Below are 25,293 nucleotides of genomic sequence, written 5' to 3'. Positions count from 1 at the left end.
GAGTTGAGGTCGACACCATAAGCAAGAGAGGAGGTTGGCGAATTGAGGTCAGCGAGATTGAGATTGAGGTCGGCGAGTTAGATTTAGGTCACCACCGAGAGTGAGATTGAGGTCGGCGAGAGTGAGATCGTTGTCGTCAAGCGGGGTCGAGATTGAGATTGAGGTCGGCGAGTGAGATTGAGGTCGCCACCGAGAGTGAGATTGAGGTCACCACAGAGAGTGAGACTGAGGTCGGCACCGAGAGTGAGACTAAGGTCGGCGAGGGTGATATCGTCATCGTCGAGCGGGGTCGAGAGGTGAAGAGAGGTCGGCGGACAAGGATTGATGAGTGCTGAGGTTGGTTATCGCGAGGACGGCAAAGCTGAGGTCGGCGGATTGAGGTCGGCAAAACGCTGCACAATGCCCCGGAAGTCGGCAAATCCTCATTCCAGGTTGGCGCTAGTCCTACTTTCGGGGCAAGCTCCGAAGTCAGCTCCTAATATTGGTGTTTATGTTGTGCGCTCGCATCCCACGTCCTCTCATGGGAGCGACAAGAAGAGGTTTGATCGTAAATTTGAGGTCATCACTTGTGATAGTGCGGGAGAAGGTTTTGAGGTCAGCGCCAAGCTGGAGAGTGGAGATCGGCACAAAACTTGAGAATGCAGGCCGGCACCACGTAGAAGAGTGGATGTCGCCATCGAGAATGAGAGTAGAGGTCTCCACCGAGAATGAGAGTGGAGGTCTCCACCGAGAATAATAGAGTAGGTCTCCACTGAAAACAAGAGTTGAGGTCGCCACTATGAATGAGAGTGGCAGACGCAAGGGAGGCAAGCGCAAGAGCGTCGAACGTGAGTGCGACAAGCGCGAGGCAGTCGAGCGTGAGGGTATCGAGCGTGAGAGCATCATGTGTGAGAGCGTCGAGCGTGCGAGCGGCAAACGTGCAAGGATGGGAAGTGTGAGAGCGTTGACTGTGAGTGCGGAAAGCACGAGAGTGGCAAGCGCGAAGGAGGAGAGCACAAGGATGGCAAGCGTGAGGAGGGCCAGTGTGAGAGAGCTTGAGGTAGGCACCAAGCTTGAGGTAGGCACAAGGCTTGAGGTAGGCGCCAAGTTGTAGGTAGGCACCAAGCTTGAGGTAGGTGCCAAGCTGCAGGTAGGCACCTAGCTGGAGGTAGGCACCAAACTTGAGAGTGCAGCTCGGCACCGAGAATGAGAATCGAAAGCATGAAGGCCAGCGCGAGAGCGACAAGCATGAGGGATGCGAGCAAATGTTCGATTCGCAGCTCGGCTTTGTGCTTTACCAAAGTAAAGTGGTAGGCGAGACTGACTCGCCATACCTTTAGGTGCGGCTTTTGTGTCCGGCTTATCCTGTGGGTGTTTGGAGTTGGTAAGAACTTGCAAGCCTAGGTTGGCTTATTAGTTCAAGCGCCCTCAAGCCAGTGCGAGACTTTCTCGGCTTTTTTGCTTGGTTTCGAGATGTATTTTATGGGGCGAGATGTCTCTCGGCTTACCTTGTTACGTGTTTTGAATAACAAGTTTTAGGTAGGTAGTTGAGATGTGCTCGTCGTACCTTTTAGGTGTGGCCCTGGTCTGTGGCTTACCCTGTGGGTGCCCCGAGGTCGGCAAGAGTGTGCAATTAAGAACTTGGCTTATTCAATCTTGACCGCCTGCTAGTTGAATGCGAGACTGGGCTCGGCTTTTTTTTGTGCTAATTGTTTCACCGCTGCATCCATGTGGAACGCGTTTTAAATCGTACACCTGGCCAGGGCGAAAATGTAGAAGCTGTACACTCGTTAAGACGGACTCGTGCGTGAGAGCTTTTTTGTGACTAAATGTACTTTTTCGAGTGTAATTTTTATTTTTATGTTTTGTAAAAGGCTGCCTATGTACCGTTGAAAAGGGATTAAGTCATTCGTAGTTCATTTTGCGAAGGAAGAGCTCGGTATGACGAGCATTCTTTTTTTGTTTTTTGTTTTTTGTTTTTTTGGCACAAGGCGTCTTGTTATTCTTTGATTTGGCTGAGTTCTACGACCGGTTATCTTGATGGATGGTTTGACCTTGCGTCTTTCTCTTTTTCTACCTTGATGTACTTGTTAGCCCGGTGTAGTGTGTCGACGAGAGTCAGAGGCTCGTATATGATAATATCGTCCTTGAAGTGTGACCCATATACAAGAGCATTTCGGAGAGCGGAGATCGCAGTATCGTCTGCAATGGCGAGCTTTGAAACAACTTTCTTGAATCGTTCCATGAACTCGGTTGATTGCAACACTCATCGATGTTAAGAAAGGTTTTGGGTCGGTTAGCCCGTTGTACGAGATGAACTTGAACTTGTTGATGTAACAAACACGAACGCTAGAGATTCTTGTCGTGAAGGGTGAGCGTTGAGCCTCTTCGAGCACCTTCTCCAAGTTGGGGGAAGCGCTTGTTGCTCGATGTATCTTGCCCGAAATGTCCTTTACGATCGTTTCGAGTCACTGGATTTTTAAATCCTTGTAATCTTTCAGATTGTCTCGCGGATGGTGGTTCGACAGTGTTGGAGTCGGCTGGCTCCAACTACGCTTGCTACGACGGTGCATCTGGTCTTGATCGGCGGGCGCCCCATCCATGGTGTGGTCATCGTCTGTGATGGATGTTGGTCGGCGTCCATGACTCTCTGAGCGTTCCTCGACTGGCGCTAACAGGGGTGGTAGTGTGTCCAGGTCGGCTGGGTAGCTTGTGTGTCGACGATCGTGTCTTCTTTTCTGGAGTCTGTTAATTTGGTCTTGCGATGCTTCTTGTGTTGCAACGAGTGCGTCGAGCTGCTCAAATGTTCATGTTTCCCGACTATTGAGCTTGTCAAGGATAGTATGCATCATATCGTCGAAGTTGTTCCTCTGTCCAACAAGCAAGGGAGCTGGGAGCGTGGCACCATCAGTGACAGCTGGAGCCACGGTTTGATGATGCTCGTCACGTGCGGTAGTAAGAGGTGGGATTGGTGCGTCGAGTACGATATGCATCAGTTCGTCGAGTCCGCTCCTTTGTGTTGTGGGCAAAGCATTTGGAAGGGCGGCATTATTGACGATGGTCTGGTCCGTGGCAGGTCTGTGCTCGACATGCATGGCAGCAAGAGGTTCCAAGGACGCGTCGGGAGTTGGTAGAGAGGTTGTGTTGTTCGGCACAGTGCTTCGACTGTGGTTGTCGTGGAAGGTGGAGGTGGGAGAGTGCGTTTTCTTATGCGTCTCCATCGTTGTTCCGAAGGCGATGGTTGTTTGAAAGTGGTGTTGAATTCTTCGCTGGAGTTTCCTGAGTTCGTCATGTTTTGATCTGGAGTCTTCGTGGAAACGGCGACCGTCAGTCTTGATCGTCAAAAAGGAGCGCTCTACTCTGGCCCCACAGTGGGCGCCAATTGTTTGTACCGGGGATTGCACAATACTAAGTAAAGAAAGATTTGGGGGAAGAATTGAGCTAGTCCTTTTAATAACGATTGAATTTGAGGTCGTCAGTTACAAAGAGTCAAGATTAAACTCGTCAGTTCACAGGAGAACTCACAAACAGAATAATGACGAGCTTAGAAGTGGAAAACGAATTACTCAAAAGACAATAATAGTAATCGATGCAAAGTATTGCTCTCTGGGTCATGTCCGAGAGTCAAGATCCTCATCTCAATAAATGTATGATGTTATTTATAGGCGAGTGTAGAACTAGGGTTCCCAACGCGAAATGCCGAAATTACCCTCTGTGGAATGTTAATGATCTGCTCCTAATTTTGTCTGGCCAAAATCACAATTAATAAGTTTTGTTGGGCCGAGTGGCATATTGGGCGTAGCCCATGTCCAACACCATCAATGATTTAAGCAAACATGAAATCTTACATAACTTAAAAGATAATTCTTTCGGCTAAAACAAAGATGAAAACAAGAATGACCAAAACGAAATTAGTGTTTAACCTTCTCGAACAGAAACAATGCAGCGAATGTTAAATACAAAAGGCCTGGCAAACCCCTAAATGCGATGGATTTAATTTGCCTTTTAAAAATATAAAGAAATGATGTATTCTCAATATATGATTAGAAGGGATGATCTCTAATTAATGGATAATCTTTAAAAATTGATGTGAAAAATACTATATCTCTCTTTCTCTCCTCTCCCCTTTTCCTCTTTACGATCTCTGTTGGAAAGTTAAACGAGGAGATGAATCAAAACAGAGTAAAAAATCTTCCAACTCTGTTACAAATCCAACATCCAGATTCATTTTCTCCTGAGCAAAAAAATAGGTATTTCCATTCAAAGATGCACCAAAATTAAATGATGTTCCGCTACATCCCAGGAGTGACATCAAGAACCCTCCATGAGTTGGAGGTCAAATCATAGATTTCAAACCCAAAAAAGTGATTAACAATCTGTTTTATACAATATAATTATAAATTAACTTGCTCTAACCAGAAAAGCTTGTCTTTAAACTATATAGAGAACAACAAGGGAAAAGTACATATTGTTTTTTTCGATGGAACGAATTTAAGCGTAGCTTCTGGTTATTGACATTAAAAATCGAAGGTTGTAATAACCAAACGGACATGTGTAAAAAAGTTTATACTTTATAGCTAGTGGAATAGCATCGAAAAGGAAAACCTCCCTTTAGTTGGACACAAAATGAGTTACATTAGCTGAGCAATATCATAACATGATTAATGTTTCTTCTTCTCAACCTATTATGTATGCTATATGGAACTTGTTTATAATATCCCAGCTTGAATCAGGTAAACCGGTCCGATTTGTTTTGGATACCTTGGGTAAAAACCCCAACAAAATCTTGTTAGCCCGTTACTTTGTACGTAGAAAACCTAAAATTCCTATAAATAAAGATTTATCCCTAGGGAAAACCCTACTGTCACCTAGATATGAAAATATGTCAATTCGTTTAATTGATAACACATCCCAAAATTAGATGCGTGTATTTAAAGAGTTCTAAATAATGTATTGGTGAAACATTTATTGGGGAAACCCTTGTGAGCACGTTTTTGTGTGTTGTCGACTCTGCTACCGAGAGAGGACGACACCCACCATCTTCTTCCCGTTTCTATACTATTTTTGAAAAAAAAATCCTTGATACCAGAATAGAAAACATCCATCCTAGTACACAAGATAAGACATCGTGTCATTTATCTAATATCACCAAACAGAGTTGGATAATCTACTTAATTAAGTAGTCATTATAATGCTGATTAAGTGTGGAGGATATAAGGTTGTTTATAAACGTTGGTTCCTTATCGTCATTTCGCTTTCCTATCGTGACAACTCTTGCTCTATGGCCCTAAAATTAAATAAAAACGTTAAGGTACAAACTAGATGCGACATTTTTTAGTGAAAAGTATCACAGCCTTAGGAATATGGCCGATCCATAGATAACAAAGGTCCAAAGCAAATTAAAAGTTGTTGCCATTCAAACATCTAATGATATTAGTTATAATTTTAAGATATTTTATTAATTAGGAAAATTCCCAAAAAAAACCCAACTTATTTTTATTTGAACTTTTAATACCCAATACTTTTTGGTTGGAATAAAAATACATGATATATTAATTGATGTCAAATAAAACCTTGTTTTTTAAAGATTGGTCGAATCAAACATACCACTTAACAGACGTTAACATGTGTGACGGAATAGCTGAAGAATAGTTTTTTGAATATATATAATATCCATTTACTTAATTTTGTCAATATATTAATGTAGTCTAGTGGTATTGTGGTCGTTTTGCAACTAACAATATTCGGGTTCGAATCCTCTTTAATGCCAGTTTTTTTTTTTTTTTTTTTTTTTTTTTCATTTTTCCATTTTTTCGTCTCTCTCTCTCAAACCTTCTTCTTCGTTCTCTTTACAAAGATGGGCAGATCTTGAAAGGTAGAATCTACGGCGGCGTTAATTCGCCCTCACCACCACCACTGTTAACAAACGCATATTGACTAGAACGTAACAATCGCATCCTTGATCATCTGAAAATCACAACAACACAAAAGCACCAAAATCAATTATTAACTTTGATGAAATGATATTTTCTCATTAATGAACCAATGTATCATACAAGGAGTATTTATACTCTGTACAAGTGTATAAAGATAGCCAGAGCTAAAGGAGACTCTACTATGTTAATACACCATATAATTAACTATACAGTATAAGTCAATATGCCCCCCTCAAGCCGACAATTCCTGAATCGAATAAAGGCTTGAAACAGATAATCGTTGGAGCAGATGATGAAAAGGACCAGGATGAAGAGGTTTCGTGAGTATGTCAGCCAATTGGTTTTCTGATGCCAAGTGGAAAAGTCTGAGGAAACTACTCTTGACCTGATCTCGTGTAGTGTGACAATCGATCTTCACATGTTTTGTTCGTTCATGGAAGACATCATTGCTGGCGATGTGGAGTGCGGACTTGTTGTCACAAAACAACTTAGCCTATGAGACTAGTGTGATACGTAAATCCCGTAATATTTGCCCAAACCAGAGAAGCTCCTTTGTTGTTTGAGCCATACTCCGATACTCTGCCTCAATGCTGCTTGAACTTATAACATCCTGCTTCTTTGATTTCCAAGAGATTAGGGAAGTGCCAAGAAAGATGCACATACCGGTAATAGATCGCCGTGAATCTTTGCAAGTTACCCAATCAGCATCAGCAAACCCGTTGAGGCAAACCTCAGATGATGCAGAATAAAAAAGTCCTTGGCCTGGATTGTTCTTCAAATATTTGAGAACATTGCGAGCAGCCTGGAAGTGAACATCCATAGGGCATGAGAGAAATTGGCTCAACTTGTTAACTGCAAAAGTGATATCCGGTCTCGTGATACACAAATATAACAGTCGACCAATTAGTTCTCGGTAAGGTCGATCATCAGGCAATCGAACTCCTGTTTCCTTTGTAAGTTTAACCTTGGGGTCCATAGGAACAGAGTTAGGCTTGCAACCTAACAAGCCAGCATCAGCCAATAGATCTAAGCAATATTTCCTCTGACAAACGGAGATTCCATCATCATTCCTGGCAATCTCTAAGCCTAGAAAGAATTTTGCTGGTCCTAAATCTTTGGTCTTGAATTGCTTCGCAAGACAAGCTTTGACCAAAGCTACAACTTCCTCATGATTGCTTGCAATCAGAATATCATCGACATAGACAATAAAAGCAATGTAGGAAGTACCTTCTGTTTTAACAAACAAAGTATTGTCAGCATATGATTGTGAGAAGCCATCATCCAGTAAAGCCTTGGAGAAGCATCGATACTACTGTATGGAGGCCTGCTTTAACCCATAAATGGACTTGTTAAGTTTGCAGACTGCATTAGGTGGTAAGATGCCAGAAGAAGGTGTATAACTCTGAGGAAGGCTCATGTATATCTCCTCATCAAGCTCACTATGGAGGAAAGCACTTGTAACATCCATCTGGGTAAGACTCCAACCCTTCTTAGCCGCTAAATCTAAGATTAACTTCACGCTAGCAAGACGAGCAACATGTGAGAAAGTATCAAAGTTATCAACACCCTCCTGTTGTGTGAAACCTTTAGCGACCAAACGAGCTTTGTATCGCTCAACAGAACCATCAGCATAAAATTTGATTGTGAAGACCCATTTACACCCCACCACATTCATACCTGGTGGCAGTGAGACAACATCGAAGCTATTGGTACGCTCCATATTGACCAATTCCACATTCATAGCTTGTGTCCACTTCAGAGATGCTATAGCTTCTTGAAAATTTTTAGGTTCTGTCTCGAGAGTGACAGATAGAATATAAGATTGATATGATGGTTTCAGGTTAGAATAGGTGAGATAGGATGATAAAGGATAAGGAGTGGTTAGTTTTTTAGTGGAAAGCGGAGCTAAAGAAGATGAATGTGAAGAAATTTGAGCTAGAGAACAGTGATAGTCAGAAAGATAACCTGGTGCTTTAGATGATCGCCGTGGCCTGACATTTAGTGGTGAAACAGTGGTCGTCTCGGGGATCACAGTCTCATCATCAGAAGATGAACCAGTAGGATTTTGACTTGTGGATGCTCGAGATGTAGCAAGAGATGATGCATGCGAGGAACTAGATGTATGAGATGATGGAGTATGAAAATAGTCTATACTATGAGGAATGTTTAATGGTAAGACAGAAGTATCAAACAAATCAGAAGAACGAGAATCATGTGAACTATCAAAGAAAGGGAAAACATGTTCATGGAAAATGACATTGCGGGAAATGGAAATTCGATTGGTGTCTAGATGGAGGACCTTGTAACCTTTATAGCCAAAAGAGTATCCTAAGAAAACACAACTATCAGCTCGGGCACTAAATTTGTGACGATCCTTGAGAAGAGTAGAAACAAAACAAAGACAGCCAAACGAACGTAAAAAGGTGTAATCCGGTTTCTTTTTATTAAGTAATTCATAAGGCGTACAATTCATTAACAATGGAGAGGGAGTCCTATTTATAAGAAACACAACAGTAAGAAGACAATCTGTCCAGTAAGCTAGAGGAACATTCGATTTAAAAAAGAGAGCTCTAGCAACATTAAGGAGGTGCTGGTGTTTCCTCTCGACAAAAGAATTCTGTTGAGGGGTATAAGCACAAGAAAATTGGTGAACTATTCCATGTGTCCTAACAAAATCATGAAAAGCAAGTTCTGGGGCATTATCTGTTCTTATTTTCTTAATTTTCGTATTATACTGAGTAAAAACATAAGACACAAAGGTTGGAAAAACAGTAAGAACATCATTTTTATTTTTGAGAAGATAAACCCAAGTAGCTCTAGTACAATCATCAACTATTGTAAGGAAATATCTATATCCTTCTATGGACTCAACAGAAAAGGGTCCCCATATATCTAGATGAACTAGTTCAAAAGGAGAGGAAGCTAAAAGATAATTAGACACAAACGGTAACCGTTTCTGCTTAGCTAGAGGACAAATAGAACAAGGAGTTTCATGTTTAAGACTAGATACATGTAAGATACCAGTAAGTAGCTTTAACTTGTCAGGAGATGGATGTCCAAGGCGTTGGTGCCAAAGATGTCCATCGACTTCCAAGGATCCAGTGAAATGAGGAGAAGATGCAGATGACGAAGACTCAGAGATGATTGCAGGAGACGAATCAAGATGCAGAACGTAAAGATTATGTAACAAGTAGCCTTTACCAATCATCAAGCCCTGAATAGACTCCTGAAGATAACAAGAATCAGGAAAGAAATGAGCAGAGCCTCGATTATGCTGTAACAGACTACTAACAGAAATGAGATTAAACTTGAAACATGAGACATGTAAAACATTATGCAAAATGAGTGTTTTCGTCAATTGAACAGAGCCACAATGTGTTATATCCACCTTAGCCTCATTTGGTAACGAGACTGTGACACCTGAGACAATAACTATTTCACTAAAAAAGGTCAAGTCAGAGGAAACATGACTAGTTGCTCCAGTGTCCATTATCCAACTACCATGAGGAATGTGTTTGGATAGAGATGATAGAAATTGATGTTGAAAAGTAAGGCGGTCGTTCTCAAAATGTAAAGAGGAGGAAGGAAAATGAGTTGGGAACACGAAAGATTTACCAGATGAAGATTGAATAGCCATAACACCATGTTCTGTAATGGACGAGACTTGAGAAGATGGAAATGGACCATCCGAAGGTTTAACCTGAGCATTCAACTGTTGAATAAGGGTTTGTATCTGTTCACCAGTCAGGGTACTCACATCAAGATTGGAGGGAGAAGTAGGAGCAGATTGCGAATGAGAAGAAGTCTCTGTCACAACATTTGCAACTGTGTGTACCGGAGGTCGAGGGTTAGGTGAATGACCTCGAAATTGGTTCCCCGGTGTAGGTGCTCGCTGTTGATTTGCTCCTTGGTAGTTTGAAAAAGTGCTCTTGAAGCCTTGTATTTAACCCGGGGGATAACCATGAAGCTTGAAGCATTTCTGTACCACATGTCCAGTTTGACCACAATGGGTACACAAAGGTCGAGAACCTCGAGGACGATAGTTATTCTGAATAGCAGCATAAGCAGCATTGTCAAAAGGGCTTGGATAAACAACCTTTTCCTGAGCAGGACCAGAAGTCTGAAAGATCATGCCATCCGACTTTGGTGTGATAGACCTCTGCCGCTCATCCGAAGTTACCATATTAAAGGCCTATTCTATGCTTGGAATAGGTTTCATCATTAGAATATGTCTTCGTGTGGATGCATAAGACTCATTGAGACCCATCAAGAACTTAGTGACTCGACTACGTTCATGTAGTTTCTCCCACAAAGCTGCTGCATTACATTCGCATTTACCACAAGTGCAAACCGGTAGTTCCACATAATTCTTGTACTCTTCCCATAAAGTCACCAAAAGAGTGTCATACGACGTAACATCCATGGAACCCTGCTGAATAGAATTAAGTTTTTGTTCTATCTCAAAAACACGCGGTGCATCATCTTGTTTAAAGCGAGACATGAGATTTTTCCAGATGCCTTCAGCAGTAGGGATGAACAACAAACTAGCACCCATCTTTTTATCGACTGAATTGATAATCCAAGTAGATACAATGTCATTACAACGTGACCAAGTACCAAAATCGCGATGACCATCAGCAGGTTTCTTGAGAGTTCCATCAATGAATCCAAGTTTATTCCTAACATTAAGAGCTACTCGAACTGACCTTCGCCAAGAATAAAAGTCTGCTCCAGACGTGAGACGATCAGATACTATACTCATCCCCGCATGATCGGAGCTATGCAAGAAGAAAGGATTCTCATATTGATCCGTCGGCGGAGAATTTGAAATCGGAGGCATGATTCAGATCTGAGGAATTAGACTGTGCGATAAATGGCAACAATCCAAGCTCAATCAAGCAAAAGAAAAGCAATTAAACCCAATACGATGCGAGTAACAATCGAAGAACACCGAACCAAGACGATCGCAACAAGATTCGCAACAAAGGAATTAAGAATCTGGAGATTTGAAGCGCTCATCGGAAAATAACAGAATCGGAGCTTCGAAAACAAAGAAGAAGACAAGATCAAGCTTAATCAAAGAGAAAAAAGCTCAAATCGAAGATAGAGAAGCTCAAGATCGCCATCAATGGCGTTTGAAAAAGTTTGTTACACGGAAGAAGAAATGAGAAAAATAATTTTGCTCTGATACCATATTAACTTTGATGAAAGGATATTTTCTCATTAATGAACCAATGTATCATACAAGGAGTATTTATACTCTATACAAGTGTATAAAGATAGTAAGAACTAAAGGAGACTCTACTATGTTAATACACCATATAATTAACTATACAATATAAGTCAATATCAATCTCCAGATCTAAGAATCTAAAATCAATCTCCGATTAATCAACATTGCCGTTCGTCGATGGAAGCACTATTCTGTAACTCTATATCGGTCGTCACTGAAGTTTTAAAAAACAAAAAAAATCAATATGGGATTCGGAGGAGGTGGGTGTCGAAGCCAGATTCTATTGGTTTCAGAAAAACCAACCTTCAGATACCACTAGACTACGTTATTACGCCAATACAGTTTTGTGAATGGATCGTCTATATATCTGGAACAATGTGTGTTTAGTTATTCCGTCACACATGTTAACGTCTGTTAAGTCGTATGTTTGATTCGACCAATCTTTAAAAGAGAAGGTTTTATTTGACATCAGTTTAATATATCATGTATTTTTGTTCCAACCAAAAAGTATTGGGTATTAAACGTCCAAATAAAAATAAATTGGGGATTTTTTTGGGAATTTTCCCTTGATTAATTTAAATTAATATAAATTACTTTTATGACAGCTGTAATAAACACACAATAATTATTTAAACCAAAATAAACTGGTTAACAAAATTAAACAAACAACAAGGAAAAGGTAAGTAAAACAGAAGCAAAAAAGAATGAAATCTATACTAATAAAATGTATGAGCTATAAGCTCCTTAAGGCGTCCACCTAAGCTTTAAAACTATCAATAGTGATTAGACACCTCACTAATTAACATTTTTTAAAAATTTACAGAATTTTATTTATTAAAAATTATTTTAAACAACCTATCACGATTTGGCATGTCATTCATTAACATTTTTAAAATTTCCACAATTTCTAGAAAAATGAAAAATTTTAAATTTATGGAAATAAAAGAACTATGTACAATATCCACATCGGCTAGAAAATTTTTAGACAATGGTTCAGAACCAGTATAAATAAGATTAATATGCTTCCAACAACGAATGAGCAGGAAAGCTTGATTTATCAAGCGTCCAAGTTTAAAAGTTTTATTCGGTTTGATCCGGTTTTTTATTTGATCAAATTAAAACTTTAAAAAGTTTCAAAAATGATCCGGTTTTTCCTTAATATTAATTTTTTTTTTATAAGACAATATTTTATTAACGTTATCAATCATATATAATTTTCATCAAAATATATCAAATAAATCCAAGCGTAGCGTGGGTTCAAAACCTAGTAGAAGTTAAGATTCAACTATGAGACACTAGGATTGATCTAACAATACCAAACAATGTAATAATACAAAAGATTACAAAACATCAAAATTAATTCATAATGGTATATATAGGCTATACCCTATAGCGTAGATGATTTAGTGTCACGGATGAGATCTCACCCAACCTACCAATCTCCCTAGAAAAAAAAATATTCTTCCTTAGTTTATGTGTTTCATATTGATTTGGCCATTCCTTGTAAGCTAGAAGTTATTTTAGATTCACTCATTACGTGTAAAGTAATTAAGATTTAACAAAGAAAAATAGTAAAAAAATCTCTCTCTCCTTCTCTATATCTCTCTCAACTCTAATTTGCCTACATAAAGAGTTAGCTTCAAGCCAAAATAACATGACAAATAATAAGCAAACAAATAAAGGAAAAAAGGAAAGAAAGAGAAAGAAGAACATGCAGAGAGCATGCATCTATGAGAGTCAGCCATGGCACCTCCATGTCGTATGCTTCATAGGCTTTCTCTCCCTCATTAGACTACTCTTTCCTCTCCTGAAATGGTTCATCACAAGATATCTCCTCACAAACCCGAAGCGGCTCAAGAGTTACGGTTCGTGGGCTATGATTACTGGAGCCACCGAAGGGATCGGACGCGCCTTTGCTCACGAGCTGGCCAAACACGGCCTTAACCTCATCCTAGTCAGTAGAAACCCTTCGAAGCTTGAATCTGTCTCTGATGATCTCCGACAAGAGTTTCCCCACATCAAGATCAAGATCATTCCATTTGACTTCTCATCTGGTAATCCCTTGTAGTTAATGCAATTCTTAGTTTTGGTCTATATGTATTTAGGTTTATTGTGTGTGTACAGTGTAAAAGTATTTATAATTTTATACTAGTACATGATGACAGTAATTATGAATAAATATTTCTTGTTACAAAAAACAGGGTAAATATACCATTAATAAATATGAAAAATTCACATAACACTACACTTATAATTTGTGTTAGTAAAATGCAAAATAACACTGGATTGCATTGCCAAAAAACTAATACATGCCGTTTTTTTCAAATGAACTTTTTTAATTATTTCTTTAAACTATTTCTCATCAATAAGAGAAGTTTTCTTACAATGAAAGTTTTTTTTTTCTTTTAAAGGGATTTTATTACACTGAAAATAAAAAAGAAACAACTAATTTCTTAAAAGTGTTTTTCTTTTTGTAAATGAATGTGCAGGAGGAGGATTGAAGTAATCGAGGAAGAGATCAAAGGCGTAGAAGTTGGGATAACTTACCCGCGAGCTATGTTCTTCCACGAGATTGACCAACTCACATGGACCAAAATCATAAGGGTTAATCTTGAAGCAACCACATGGCTCACACGATCTCTCATCCGACCAATGCTTCAACGTCGCCGAGGAGCCATCGTCAATATTAGCTCCGGCGCCGCAGTTGTGGTCCCTTCTTATCCTCTCTGCGCTATCTACGCCGCCACCAAAGCGTAAAGACTAACCAACTGCACACTTTAATACATATACTATACTAACCAACAGGACCATGACTATTTTTTGAGATCATAAGAAAAATGTTAATAGGGACATTAGTAAATAATATCACATATTATGTTACTAAGTCATTTAATTTTAAACACAAAATTATATCTTACCAAGATTAAAAAAAAAACTTTTACTTCTTTGTATATCTTATAAAAATAGAATCTTAATGAACATCTAGTTTGACAAGGAATAACTAATAAAACGACTATAAACATTTTGGTTTTGAACTTCAGCTATATATATTTACCTAAGTGTAATTCTTTCTACTTTGATTTCTCAATTTAATAAGGGTCCCCTACAAAAGTGCATAATGGTGAGTTGCATATTTTTAGATCAATATTCTTCCTTCCGATCTTTCTTTTTCTTGGTAGTTGTTGTATAGTAAATACGGAAAAAGCTTATTAGCACTTGTGTGGAGTTTGACTATCCGAAAAATTGCCTAATTTTCCAATGAAGACACGTGAGTTTCTTATTTTATAAAACTACGTAATTAATGAGGTATATATATAATCACACGAGAGAACCTCAGTCTTTAGTGTTGTTGTTTGTAAAAATGACTACTAACATTTTTATTTTATTTTTTGGTATCACTAACATTTTTATTTTGTAGTATTTTTTCTTTTCATTGCACAATAAAGGATAGTAGTACTATCTAAACATTTGCATTGATCATTCAGAAGTTTCCATTTGCCTAAAGTATTAATCTAAGTAGACTCTATCATTATATTATCTACAAGAATATTATCACATAAATAAATCTCTAAACGCATGAACGTACGTGTATGCAGTTATATTGATGCACTAACAAGATCCCTACATGTGGAATATAAAAAGTTTGGTATTGATGTCCAGTGCCAAGTACCTTTTCTTTATTTCTCCAAAGACTATCCAATATATGTAGTATATCATATTTTTGGACTCCCCAAGTAATGCGTAAAAGAAAATAACGTTATAATACGTACGTGTGTCAACCAAATGGGCAGGTGCCGTTATATGTTGCAACCAGGATGGTGTCGGAAGTAACAGCTATAAATAAACCAAGCTTCTTTATACCGTCGCCGGAAGTCTACGCAAAAGCGGCGGTGGGGCAGATCGGAATTGGATCCCGTTGCTCGCCGTTTTGGGCTCATTCCCTTCAGTGGTTTCTTCTCGGGTTTGTGCCAGATTACTTCATTAATGCTTGGCGTCTCTCTTTCGGACTTCGTCGAAGAAGTTTATCTTAATTTGCTCGTGTTCCCACTAGGTACTAGTGGTCCGTGTGCTACCGAGCTGAATAATTAATTAATTATTGCGAAAAAGTAATAATTGTGTTGTGTGAAAATTATGTGTTTAAAATACCTTTAATAAAATTGAAACCATACATTCGTGTGGAGTTATGCATGATTGTCACTTTTTTTGTTGTTGTTAAAGCATGGTTGTCACTTGTCAAAATTAAATGGTGTTAAGAGTATATTACGAGTTGGATCTCATTTATGTTTTCTATTCTGTAGCGTTAAATTCCCTTCCCATATGAAATTGTTTCGGAGCGTCAGATCATATATATCTTATTAAGAGTTTCCTTTTTAAAACTTGCTTCCAACGACTGGACACTTGACATTTGTCCATGAAAAAAAATTAATCCCTATATATATATGGTTAATCCGCATTCTTGCAACAACCAACTTTCACAAATATGCAAAAACCAACTTCCACAAATGGGTCATATTTATACACGTTGTCCACATTTATACATGTTCATTTCATTGTAATTTAAAACCATATATAGTCTTCTATCCAAAAAGTCAAACAATTAAAATGCATCACCAATCATCACAATGCAATAAAGGGGAAAACAATTGTGGTTGGCATAATTATTGTTTTTTCTCCAACGTTATGGTAAATTGTGTGTGTTCCTAATTCTATTAAAAATTAAATAAGAATTAATTTTATTCCACAACCCTAAAAATCGACAATGCTATACACAAAACATTTCCTTCTATGAAAATATTTTATTTAGAAAAATATTATCTAATATAGCCTGTTGGAACATAAACTGAAGCTCTTCCTTCCTCATATGCTGCATAATTTTTTAACTCACTCAAATTGTCAGGTCTGCCAGGTCATTGTTTGAAACTAAAAATAGACTCTCCAGTTATGCTCTCATGAAACATGAAGAAAAAAAAAGGAATTTGTAATGGAACCAGATTAATTGTCACATGTCTGGGTGCTACAGTCATTGAAGCAAAGATCTTAACTGGTACGGCAGTTGGAAACAAGGTTGTCATCCCAAGGATAAGACTCTCTCCACCTGGTTCTAAGTGTTCGTTCAAATTAAGAAGATGTCAATTCCCCCTGCGTTTGAGGTATGTAAAGAATATTAATAAAAGCCAAAAACAAATCTTAGAAAAAGTTCATTTATATTGTATGTCGAGTTATGTAGAGTAACGTCATAAGCAGGTTTGAAGGTTTTGAACATGGACGAGTTGGGACATACAGTTATAAAGAAGTATCCAACAACGTCACCAAGTCTACGTAAATTCTCTCAATTAAATATTAAATAGGATCATATCATAATTTCTACAACTTACTTACAGTGATACACAATATAAAGATAAGATTTATAAACTTCTTGTGAAGTGACCTTAGAGTACCTCCATCAAAGGATGTAATGAAAGTATCTTAAAACAATTTTTATTCTTAATTTTGAAAAAAGTGAAATTAAGAACTTTTTAAGAAACTTTAACATTTCACAGGTCCATTGAAGGTTGTTAAATTTGAGGTTCTTAAAAATATTTTTCTTTGTAATTGTAAATTATTATGGTATTTTGTTTAATTTTATAAGATATTTATACTTTTAAAAACTTAAAAATATTGCATTCAATAAAAGTTTAAACAAACATGGCATAAAAGCATATTAAAAGTAGATTACAAAATGACTAATTTTAATTTTGATTTGTGCCAAATTTTTCCCATATATGCTCAACCAAATCCGCTTTCAACTGATCATGTATTTTGTTATTACGAACTTCATTTCGAATGGTCATCACATTTCCCATCATATTGGTGAGATTTGAGTATAACCTAACACTAGACAATAAGTGTATTATTGTGACAACAACCAAAAATGTGTGTTTAAGTGTGACAATACAAGCAAACAATGACATGTTACAAAGCATTGAGTGTTTAAGTGTGACATTTACCAAACTGAACTTGTCAATTTAATGATGCAAATTCATGATGCAAATATCCGAAAGACTAAGAAAGAGAAAGAGACATCAATGAACAATAATTGTGTCAATCAAACTGATTTGTTACCAAATAGGCTCAGACCAGCAACCAAAACCATCAACGATATCAATGAATAAATAAACAGTCAAGAGTTGAGTAAGATAACTCATCTGCAACTGTTTGGCATTGCGTAACTGGAACCACCTTCTGGAGCTGCGACTTCAAGTCCTGCATTGTCACCATTTTAACAAAATGAACAAATAACCACACACATAGATAGATACAGAACAAATAAAAGCTTATAGCACACTAGAAGCAAATATTAAGAATAAAATACATAATCAGAAGCTGAAAACTACATAATCAGAAGCTGAAAACTAAATAATCAGAGACAAGTAGCTATCTCTCAGTCCATCTTTCATATTTGACTAAGCAATTTCATTTCTAATTCAACCAGAATCAAAAGCCCTCTCTTACTTGTAGGTTTTGTGATCTGACTGGAGAAACAGAGTGATGTCATGTTGGCTAAGGCCAGCAAATCCCCAAAACACAAGTGATCAAGACCACTCATGTCCTTCTTCGCAACAAATCTCATGTATGCATCACTCCCATAAGCAAAATACCCAATATGATTCTCTAAAATTTCTCAACTATAGGACCAAAAATCTCTTACCTTCATTCAACCTGGTTAATAATAGCTGGCTCCTCCACAATATTTGAGCAGATCGGAGAAATCGGTTTGATGGGTGTCTGACGAATCCAGGCAAATTGTTGTACACTTCTGTCTTCTCTCACTCGTTTCTCCATTTCTTGCTTCTCTCAGTTTGAATAAGCTGCAAAAATTTGATGGAGGAGTCAAAAAAAATGTAAAAAGATAACCAACCAATATTTGAAACTTCAAAGACTATAAAATTAGAGAGAGAGATCGCAACAAAATTGAGAGGATTAAGAAACAAAAACCAAACTTTGTAGTAAGAAAGTATTGTACCAGTAGAATCAATGGAGGAGATAAGAGAGAGTTTTTGTTTTGGTGGTAGCTGTGTGAGAGGATTAGATCACCGAATCGATATATGTATGGATCACCAAAATCGAGATCGGATTGATGAACCGAGATCATCGATGGTGTCTCTTACGGTGATGTGATGCCGCCGGTAAAATCCATTTTTCCGACTGATTGGTTTGATTCTATCGTCTTGTTGTTTTCTCTGTCGATTAAAGTATAGAGACGAGAGAGACGAATAAAAAAAAATAAACTTAACAAAAAAAGAAAAGAAAAGTTTATTTTTCTCCCACCCAATCAGAAACTGACACACCCAAATTTCTAAACCTACCAAAAACATCTTAGATAAACGATTCTAAACTAAATCATACAAAAAAAAAATTTAATCACATGTAATATTTTAGCAACTCTTCAGATACTCTTATTTCCATACTCATAAATCCTTTGATGGAGGTACTCTTAGTGCAGTGGCTAATTGTAAGTCCATAATACACAAGGCACCATCACACCCGGGATCGAGTTATGCTCTCTATAAATGTAGGGATTTGGCTAATGGACCGGCCAGTTGTAGTCCAATGTTTGACAAGAAAAAAAAAAATTATAAACGCTGTGTTGATATATATTGTGTTAATTAGGATAAGAATCAAAAATAAAGATGTTTTCTCACGCTTTATATTCTTCATATATTGTCTAGCTTACAACGTAATGTTTGCATTTTTCCGTGATATGACGGTGTGCGTATGCGGCAAAAATAGCTCTGAACAATTTCTTTGCAGGAAAACCACGAGGAATGGAAAATAACAACACAAGTTATTTTTTTAGTCAAATTATGTATTATTATTTTGAAAACAAAATCTTTAGATATTTAAGTAAATAAAGGATGGAAGAGTAAGGGACAAAAAATAAGAAAATAATTAAATCAAAAAGGTAAATGACTCAAATATTTGGAAGTCACTATGTCTCTAAGCTAAAGGTCGATAACATACTAAAGCAATCGTTTTGGTTACATATGAGATTACACATTCAGTCAGAACAATTTATACATATGCGAGAGAAGACTTAGTAAGAAAGGGCGCTATTCATTCTTTTTGAAAAATAAATAAATTAGTATCTAATCAATTTTGTAATAATCTATATATCTCCATGTACACATCGTCGGGTGTAATTTCTGATATCATTTTGTGAATGTTGAGAAGTTGGTCTCTCATCAGACTTGCCGTCGTAGCGGTGAACTAGTAATAATTTTTTTCGTCTCTGCTTCTTTAAAAAGAGAAAATTAGGGCTTTTGTAAAAAAAAAAAAAAAGAAAAAAAAAGGGAGAATTAATTAGGTTAAGAACCAAGTAAAACATTTCAAAAAATACATACACTAGACTCTACGACATCTAAAAGAATACAACTACATTAAAATTGGTAACCAAGAAAAAAACCCAAACATGACAAATTAATATGTGTGTGAGTCAATATTTCCAAATTGATCAAGCATGAATTACCCCATAATATTGATGAACACTTTGGCTATTTAAAAACAAACTGTTACAAAGGAAGGCGACGATATTGGCAACGCCTTTATACTCCGCTTCAGCACAAGAACGGGAGACAGTGTGCTGGCGCTTGGCAGACTATGAAATGAGGTTGTTACCGTGGAAGATGCAGTAGCCTGAAGTGGAGCGTCGGGTCGTAGGATAGCCCGCCCAATCAGCGTCATTGTAAGCAACTAAACCAGTGGATGTGGTCAGATATAGCTGGAGTCCAAAGTCAAGTGTCCCTTTAACATACCGAAAAATACATTTAAGTGTTTTAAAATGAATCTCACGTGGATCATGCATAAATAAGCAGATTTGTTGGACGGCAAAAGAGATGTCCGGGCGAGTGAAGGTTAAATATTGTACGGCGCCGGCGAGGCTCCGATAGAGCGTTGGGTTTGCGACAGAGGGACTAACGGCGGCTTCGAGTTTGGTGCGAGTATCGGCCGGAGTTATGCAAGGGTTGCAGTGTGTCATGTTAGCGCGATGAAGAATATCCGTCGCGTAGTTGCGTTGATTGATAAATAAGCCAGAGGTGTTCCTTTTGATGGCGATACCGAGAAAGTAGTGAAGCTCCCTGAGGTTGGTCATCTCAAATTCTTTGCTGAGGGAAGAAATGATCTGGTTGAGTAGTGGCGTTGACGAAGCGGTGAGACCAATATCATCAACATAGAGAAGAAGATATGTTGTGCCAGTGTTGTGATGGTAAACGAAAAGAGACGAGTCAAATTTTCTCTGGACAAAACCAATACGACGTGCATACTGAGCTAAGCGGTGATTCCACGCTCTTGGAGCCTGTTTGAGGTCGTAGAGGGAACGCCAGAGTAAGCAGACGTGGTCAGGTTTTTCTGGATCACGGAAGCCCGGTGGTTGATGCATGTACACCGTTTCATCGAGGGTGTCGTTGAGGAAGGCATTTTTCACCTCCAGTTGGTGGATCGGCCATTTGCGAGAGAGAGACAGTTCAAGAACAAGGCGGATGGTGGCTGGATTGACGACGGGACTGAAGGTCTCGTCACAATCGATACCCACTTCCTGTGATTTTCCATTTGCCAACAAGCGTGCTTTGTACCTAGAAAGATTGTCATCTGCACCAAATTTATGGGTAAAAAGCCACATTGAACGCACAATGTTAGTGTTCTCGGGCCGTGGTACAAGATCCCACGTCCTCTTTTTAATTTGAGCGCTATACTCCTCATGCATGGCTGGATTCCAGTTTGGATCCTCTAAGGCTTTAAGATTAGAGGAAGGAAGAGGAGAGAGGGTGGTAATATGAAGAGATAGTGGTTGTCTAGGTTCAGGGATACCTTGTTTATTGCGTGTCATCATAGGGTGAGATGGCGCAGGTGGAGGAACCACTTGTGGAGCCGGAGCCGGCAAGGGTACCGGTACCGGAGAGGGAGGCGGCTGCGGAAACGTCGGACTTTTTGCGCAAAGGAAAAACCCAAAGAAAATAAGTAAAATGATCGAGATAAATAACATAGTATTTTATTCCTGTGATGCTGGGAACTGGTGAGGTCCAGACATCAGAATGAACAATTTCAAAAGGTTCATAAATATGAGAAATAACAGAATCAAATGGTAATCGAGTGTGTTTCCCCAACTGACTAGCATGACAAAGAGGCATGTCAGTTTTAGAACAATTTATTAAACGAGAAGAAATAAGAGAGTTAAGAGTTGTGTTTCCCAAGTGTCCGAGACGACGATGCCACAACAAAGTGTTGGGATTGAGAGCATGGCTTGTGGAGGGATAGAAGATGGAGTAGCCGATGGTGGTGAAGTGATGGAGTATAGAGGACAGGTGCTATTACATCGGAGAAGTGGGATCCGAGAACGAAGGTCCTTAATACAAAAACCAAACGGGTCAAATTCCACAGAAACAAGGTTATGTTTAGTGAATTGGCGAACCGAGACAAGGTTTTTGATAATAGAGGGACAAACAAGCACATTTCTAAGATGCAATGGTCGGTTTTTAGAAAAAAATGATAAATGACCAAAAGAAGTGGTGGGAATAGAGGATCTATTACCGACGACAACCGATGGGGAGGAGCTCGAATTAAAAAGAGAATGTAGGGTACCTGGCTGTGACGTGAGATGAGACGTAGCACCGGTGTCCATGTACCAATTGCCGTCCATTGGATCTTGCATCGTCATATTTCCAAACGCCGCAGCAAGACTTGGCGAAATTTGCGTTGGCTGGACAGATGGTGGTGGTGTGTACGGAGAAGATCCGAGAACGCCGACAGCGGGATTGGAAGTGGTCATATACGCCATGGGAGGTTGTTGGGGCCAGTTCTGTTGTGGCCACTGTGGTGCGGATGCCTATTGTTGCCCCAGTTCCATTGTTGGCGACCACGTCCTCTGCCATTGTAACCACGTCCGCGGTCACGTCCTCTACCACCGTTGTAGTTACCACCATGGGGGTTGTTCTGACGGGGATCGCTGTTGTTGATGTTGTTGTTGTGGTTTCCACCGAGAGAAGTATACAACGCACTATGACATGAAGACCCGATGGTGGTAGATGTGCCGGTTTTGATCTGTTTGGACAGACAACGCTCCTCCTCAACCAGCATGGAGCGATTAGTAGCAAATGATGGAAACGGTTGGCGATGTTGGATGATGTTGTTGATATTGTCATATTTCTCGGTGAGGCCATTGAGCATGTGCATTACAACGACTCGTTCCGTGACAGGTTAATCAACGTTAGCTAAGATATCGGAGAGTGTCTTTAGCTTTTGACAGTAGTCATGGACGGAGAGGTCGCCGATGGTAAGGGAGCGAAGTTCATTGTCAAGTTGAATTGCGCGTGCCTCCTTGTTGTCGAGGAAGAGATTCTTGATGGATGTCCAGATCTGACGAGCGCAGCTACGGGTTTTAAGGATGGTGTCGAGAAGAGTAGGGGAGATGCTGCCGTAGATCTACATTTTGACGATGCCTTTGCGTTCCTTCCAAGGAGTGTCGTCGTCGCTGGCTGGAGTGGATGTACCATCGATATGACCATAAACACCGAAGCTGTAGCAATGAGTTTCGAAAAGCTCAAGCCAAGCATCATAATTCATTTTTTGCATATCGAGTACAATGGGGATGTGTGACTTAATATGAGTCACGGTGAAAGCTTTGTGAGCCGGTTGAGCCATCGAAAAATGAGTAAAACGGAGAGAAGAAGAGGGAGAGTAAAACCAGTGTTTGTGAAGAGAGAGAGTAAAAACAGAGTTTGTGAAGAGAGAAGGGGAACAAGAGGAAGAAGAAGAAGAAGGAGGCGGCGACTTTTTTGTTTTTTGTTTTTTTTAGGGCTCTGATACCATGTTACAAAGGAAGACTCAATGCCCCCTCTCATTATATTATGTTACGTAGATATACAAGTGTGGATGAATGTTGTGCAAGTAATATCATACACATATAGAAACAGAATATTATGTAATCCCTTAAGCTATCACTCATAAATCTCTTGTCTATCACAAACTATGTAACTTGCTTAGCTTATATGGAAAATTGTTTAGGTTAAAAAATGATAAAAGAGACGTTTCAAGATGTGCTGCTTAAGAAGACTAAACTAATTACACAATAATGACCAATAAATATATACAAATATGTAACAAATCATAAGTCCAACAGCTAAAAGAATAAGCACACATAGACAATGAATAACAAAATTTCCTTATGCTTTATATTATTAATTGTTCTAGATAATTTCACACATATTACCATTTTAGTTGATAAAACAGAAAAACTTATAGAGCTTATATTTGATTCATAAATTTGCATCGTAAATATAAAACGACAAGTAATATGAGACAAAAATTTAAATCTACAACGATAACTAAAAAATCGAAGGGAGTAATAAAGACAATTAAATGGGGAAGATTTGCAAAATCACATAACCACTTCCCACAACATATGTCCCAATATATACATAGCAATACCAACAACATCAACAAACAATCAATCAAATCCCAAAAAAGTCACAATCATTCCAAAAAAATCAAAAAACACATGGATTATATTCTCTATGAATTGTATTATTGTAGTAGGCCTGGACATTTTAACCGAATCCGAAACCCGAACCCGACCCGAAGTAGACAGTTCGGTTCGGGTACGGATGGTGTATAATACCCGATCGGGTGTAGTTCTCATAAGGTTCGGATATCCGAACCAATCTAACCTATCTATACATATATACATTTATCTATACAATATACATCTATAATTATACAATCCCTAATTTTATTATTGAACTAACCTGCGATAGCCTGTTCGGTTTCTCATTTTAAAAATCGAGGCAAAGTGAATCGTGATAAAGGTGTAAAATCCCCAATTGTTCAAGATGGAAACTCTACAGTCTGATAAACCATCATCTCCTCCCTCTGCGACTTCACGGAGGCCATCACAGGTACATCTTCTTCTCTCTTTAGTTGTGATTATGAAACTTCGACCTTAATCATACACAAGTATTAGACAGAGCAGTATTGTCGATATAATCAATTAGACCCTCTTAGTGTTTTTATATTCGATATCTCTGTTTTTGCTGAGTTTTGATGATATTCGTTGATGATGTTCGTTGATGATGTTTAGGGTTTAGATATATTTGTTCATTGGTTCCGATATCTCTGTTCTTTATTAACTTTTCGACTTATCATTTATTCAGTTTATAAGATTCATCATCTCTAACTTATAGTATTTTTTTTTTTTACAGATGGATTCATCATCTCCAACTCATGATAACAGATATAGAGAGAGGTACGAACATGAAGAGGAAGAAGACTATTTGACACCGGATTCTAATATAAGGGGTAAAAGAAAACAAACTCATGGTCAATCGGATGGTGGAGGAACTGCTGCTGAGCAAAATAAGACTCCAAGGATACTTACGCCAAGATCCAATGTATGGTGCCACTTCACAAGAGTACCTGGAAGCCGAGACAGATGTACCTGCAACTATTGTGGGAAGGAGTTAGGATGTGCTACAAAGTCAGGGACAAAAAACTTATGGAATCATAACAATATATGTAAGGCATTCAAGGCGTGGGAAGAAGGTCAAGATGCTAAGCAAGGACATAAAGTTATTAATCAAGAAGGAAACCTACAGAGTGCAAGAGTGCCTGAGCATGTTTTCAGAGAAGCACTTAACCAGATGGTGGTGATAGGAGAGCTACCATTGTCGTTTGTAGAATCCATGGCATTAAGATTCTTTTGCAACAAGGTTAGTCTTCTTGTAACATGGTTAACATTCTCTTAGCAACTTATTTATTATATATGTTTTTACTAATCAAAATTTATCTTGTATAATCTGTTTAGGTAAACTTGTATAAGCCTCACTCAAGAAGGACAGCAACAAGAGACATAGTGAAAATGTATCATGAGAGGAAGGCCACACTTAGACAATGGTTTATTGAGAGTAAGCAAAGAGTGTCACTCACCACTGATATTTGGGTATCCTCGGTAACAGGTATGTTTTTTTCAAGTATATTATGATCATTCTTATTGTCGATCATGTTCTCTTCTCTAATATGAGCTCATTCTTTTGTTTTTTTTCCTATCAACAGGTTCAAGTTATATGGTCATAACAGCACACTACGTTATTGGCGGTTGAAAAAGTTAATAATCGG

General features: G+C 38.5%; 1 protein-coding gene and 2 pseudogenes across 2 annotated transcripts; 1 reads left to right on the top strand and 2 right to left on the bottom strand.

The window, feature by feature from the left end:
* Positions 1–9,112: 9,112 nt before the first annotated feature.
* Positions 9,113–10,755, bottom strand: LOC147946789 (uncharacterized; annotated as a pseudogene).
* Positions 10,756–12,769: 2,014 nt separating this feature from the next.
* On the top strand, positions 12,770–15,328 carry LOC147946788 (very-long-chain 3-oxoacyl-CoA reductase-like protein At1g24470). Of its 2 annotated transcripts, XM_087502991.1 has the most exons (4): positions 12,770–13,212; positions 13,644–13,901; positions 14,745–14,814; positions 14,940–15,328. In XM_087502991.1, the coding sequence occupies exons 1-4, from the start codon at positions 12,803–12,805 to the stop codon at positions 15,177–15,179; spliced, it is 978 nt and encodes a 325-aa protein (XP_087359117.1). In that variant the 5' UTR covers positions 12,770–12,802; the 3' UTR covers positions 15,180–15,328. The 2 variants fall into 2 exon arrangements, 1 of the variants encoding a protein (XP_087359117.1); XR_015591577.1 differs by lacking the exons at positions 12,770–13,212; positions 14,745–14,814 and having other exon boundaries at positions 13,772–13,901; positions 14,940–15,078.
* Positions 15,329–19,783: 4,455 nt separating this feature from the next.
* LOC147946787 (uncharacterized) lies at positions 19,784–22,746 on the bottom strand (annotated as a pseudogene).
* Positions 22,747–25,293: the final 2,547 nt, after the last annotated feature.

Source organism: Camelina sativa, chromosome 3 (genome assembly GCF_030686135.1).
Source record: "Camelina sativa cultivar CO46 ecotype springtype chromosome 3, ASM3068613v1".
Taxonomy (NCBI): Eukaryota; Viridiplantae; Streptophyta; class Magnoliopsida; order Brassicales; family Brassicaceae; genus Camelina; species Camelina sativa.
The sequence above is the reverse complement of the archived record's forward strand: the minus strand, read 5'-3'. Positions and strand labels throughout refer to the sequence as shown.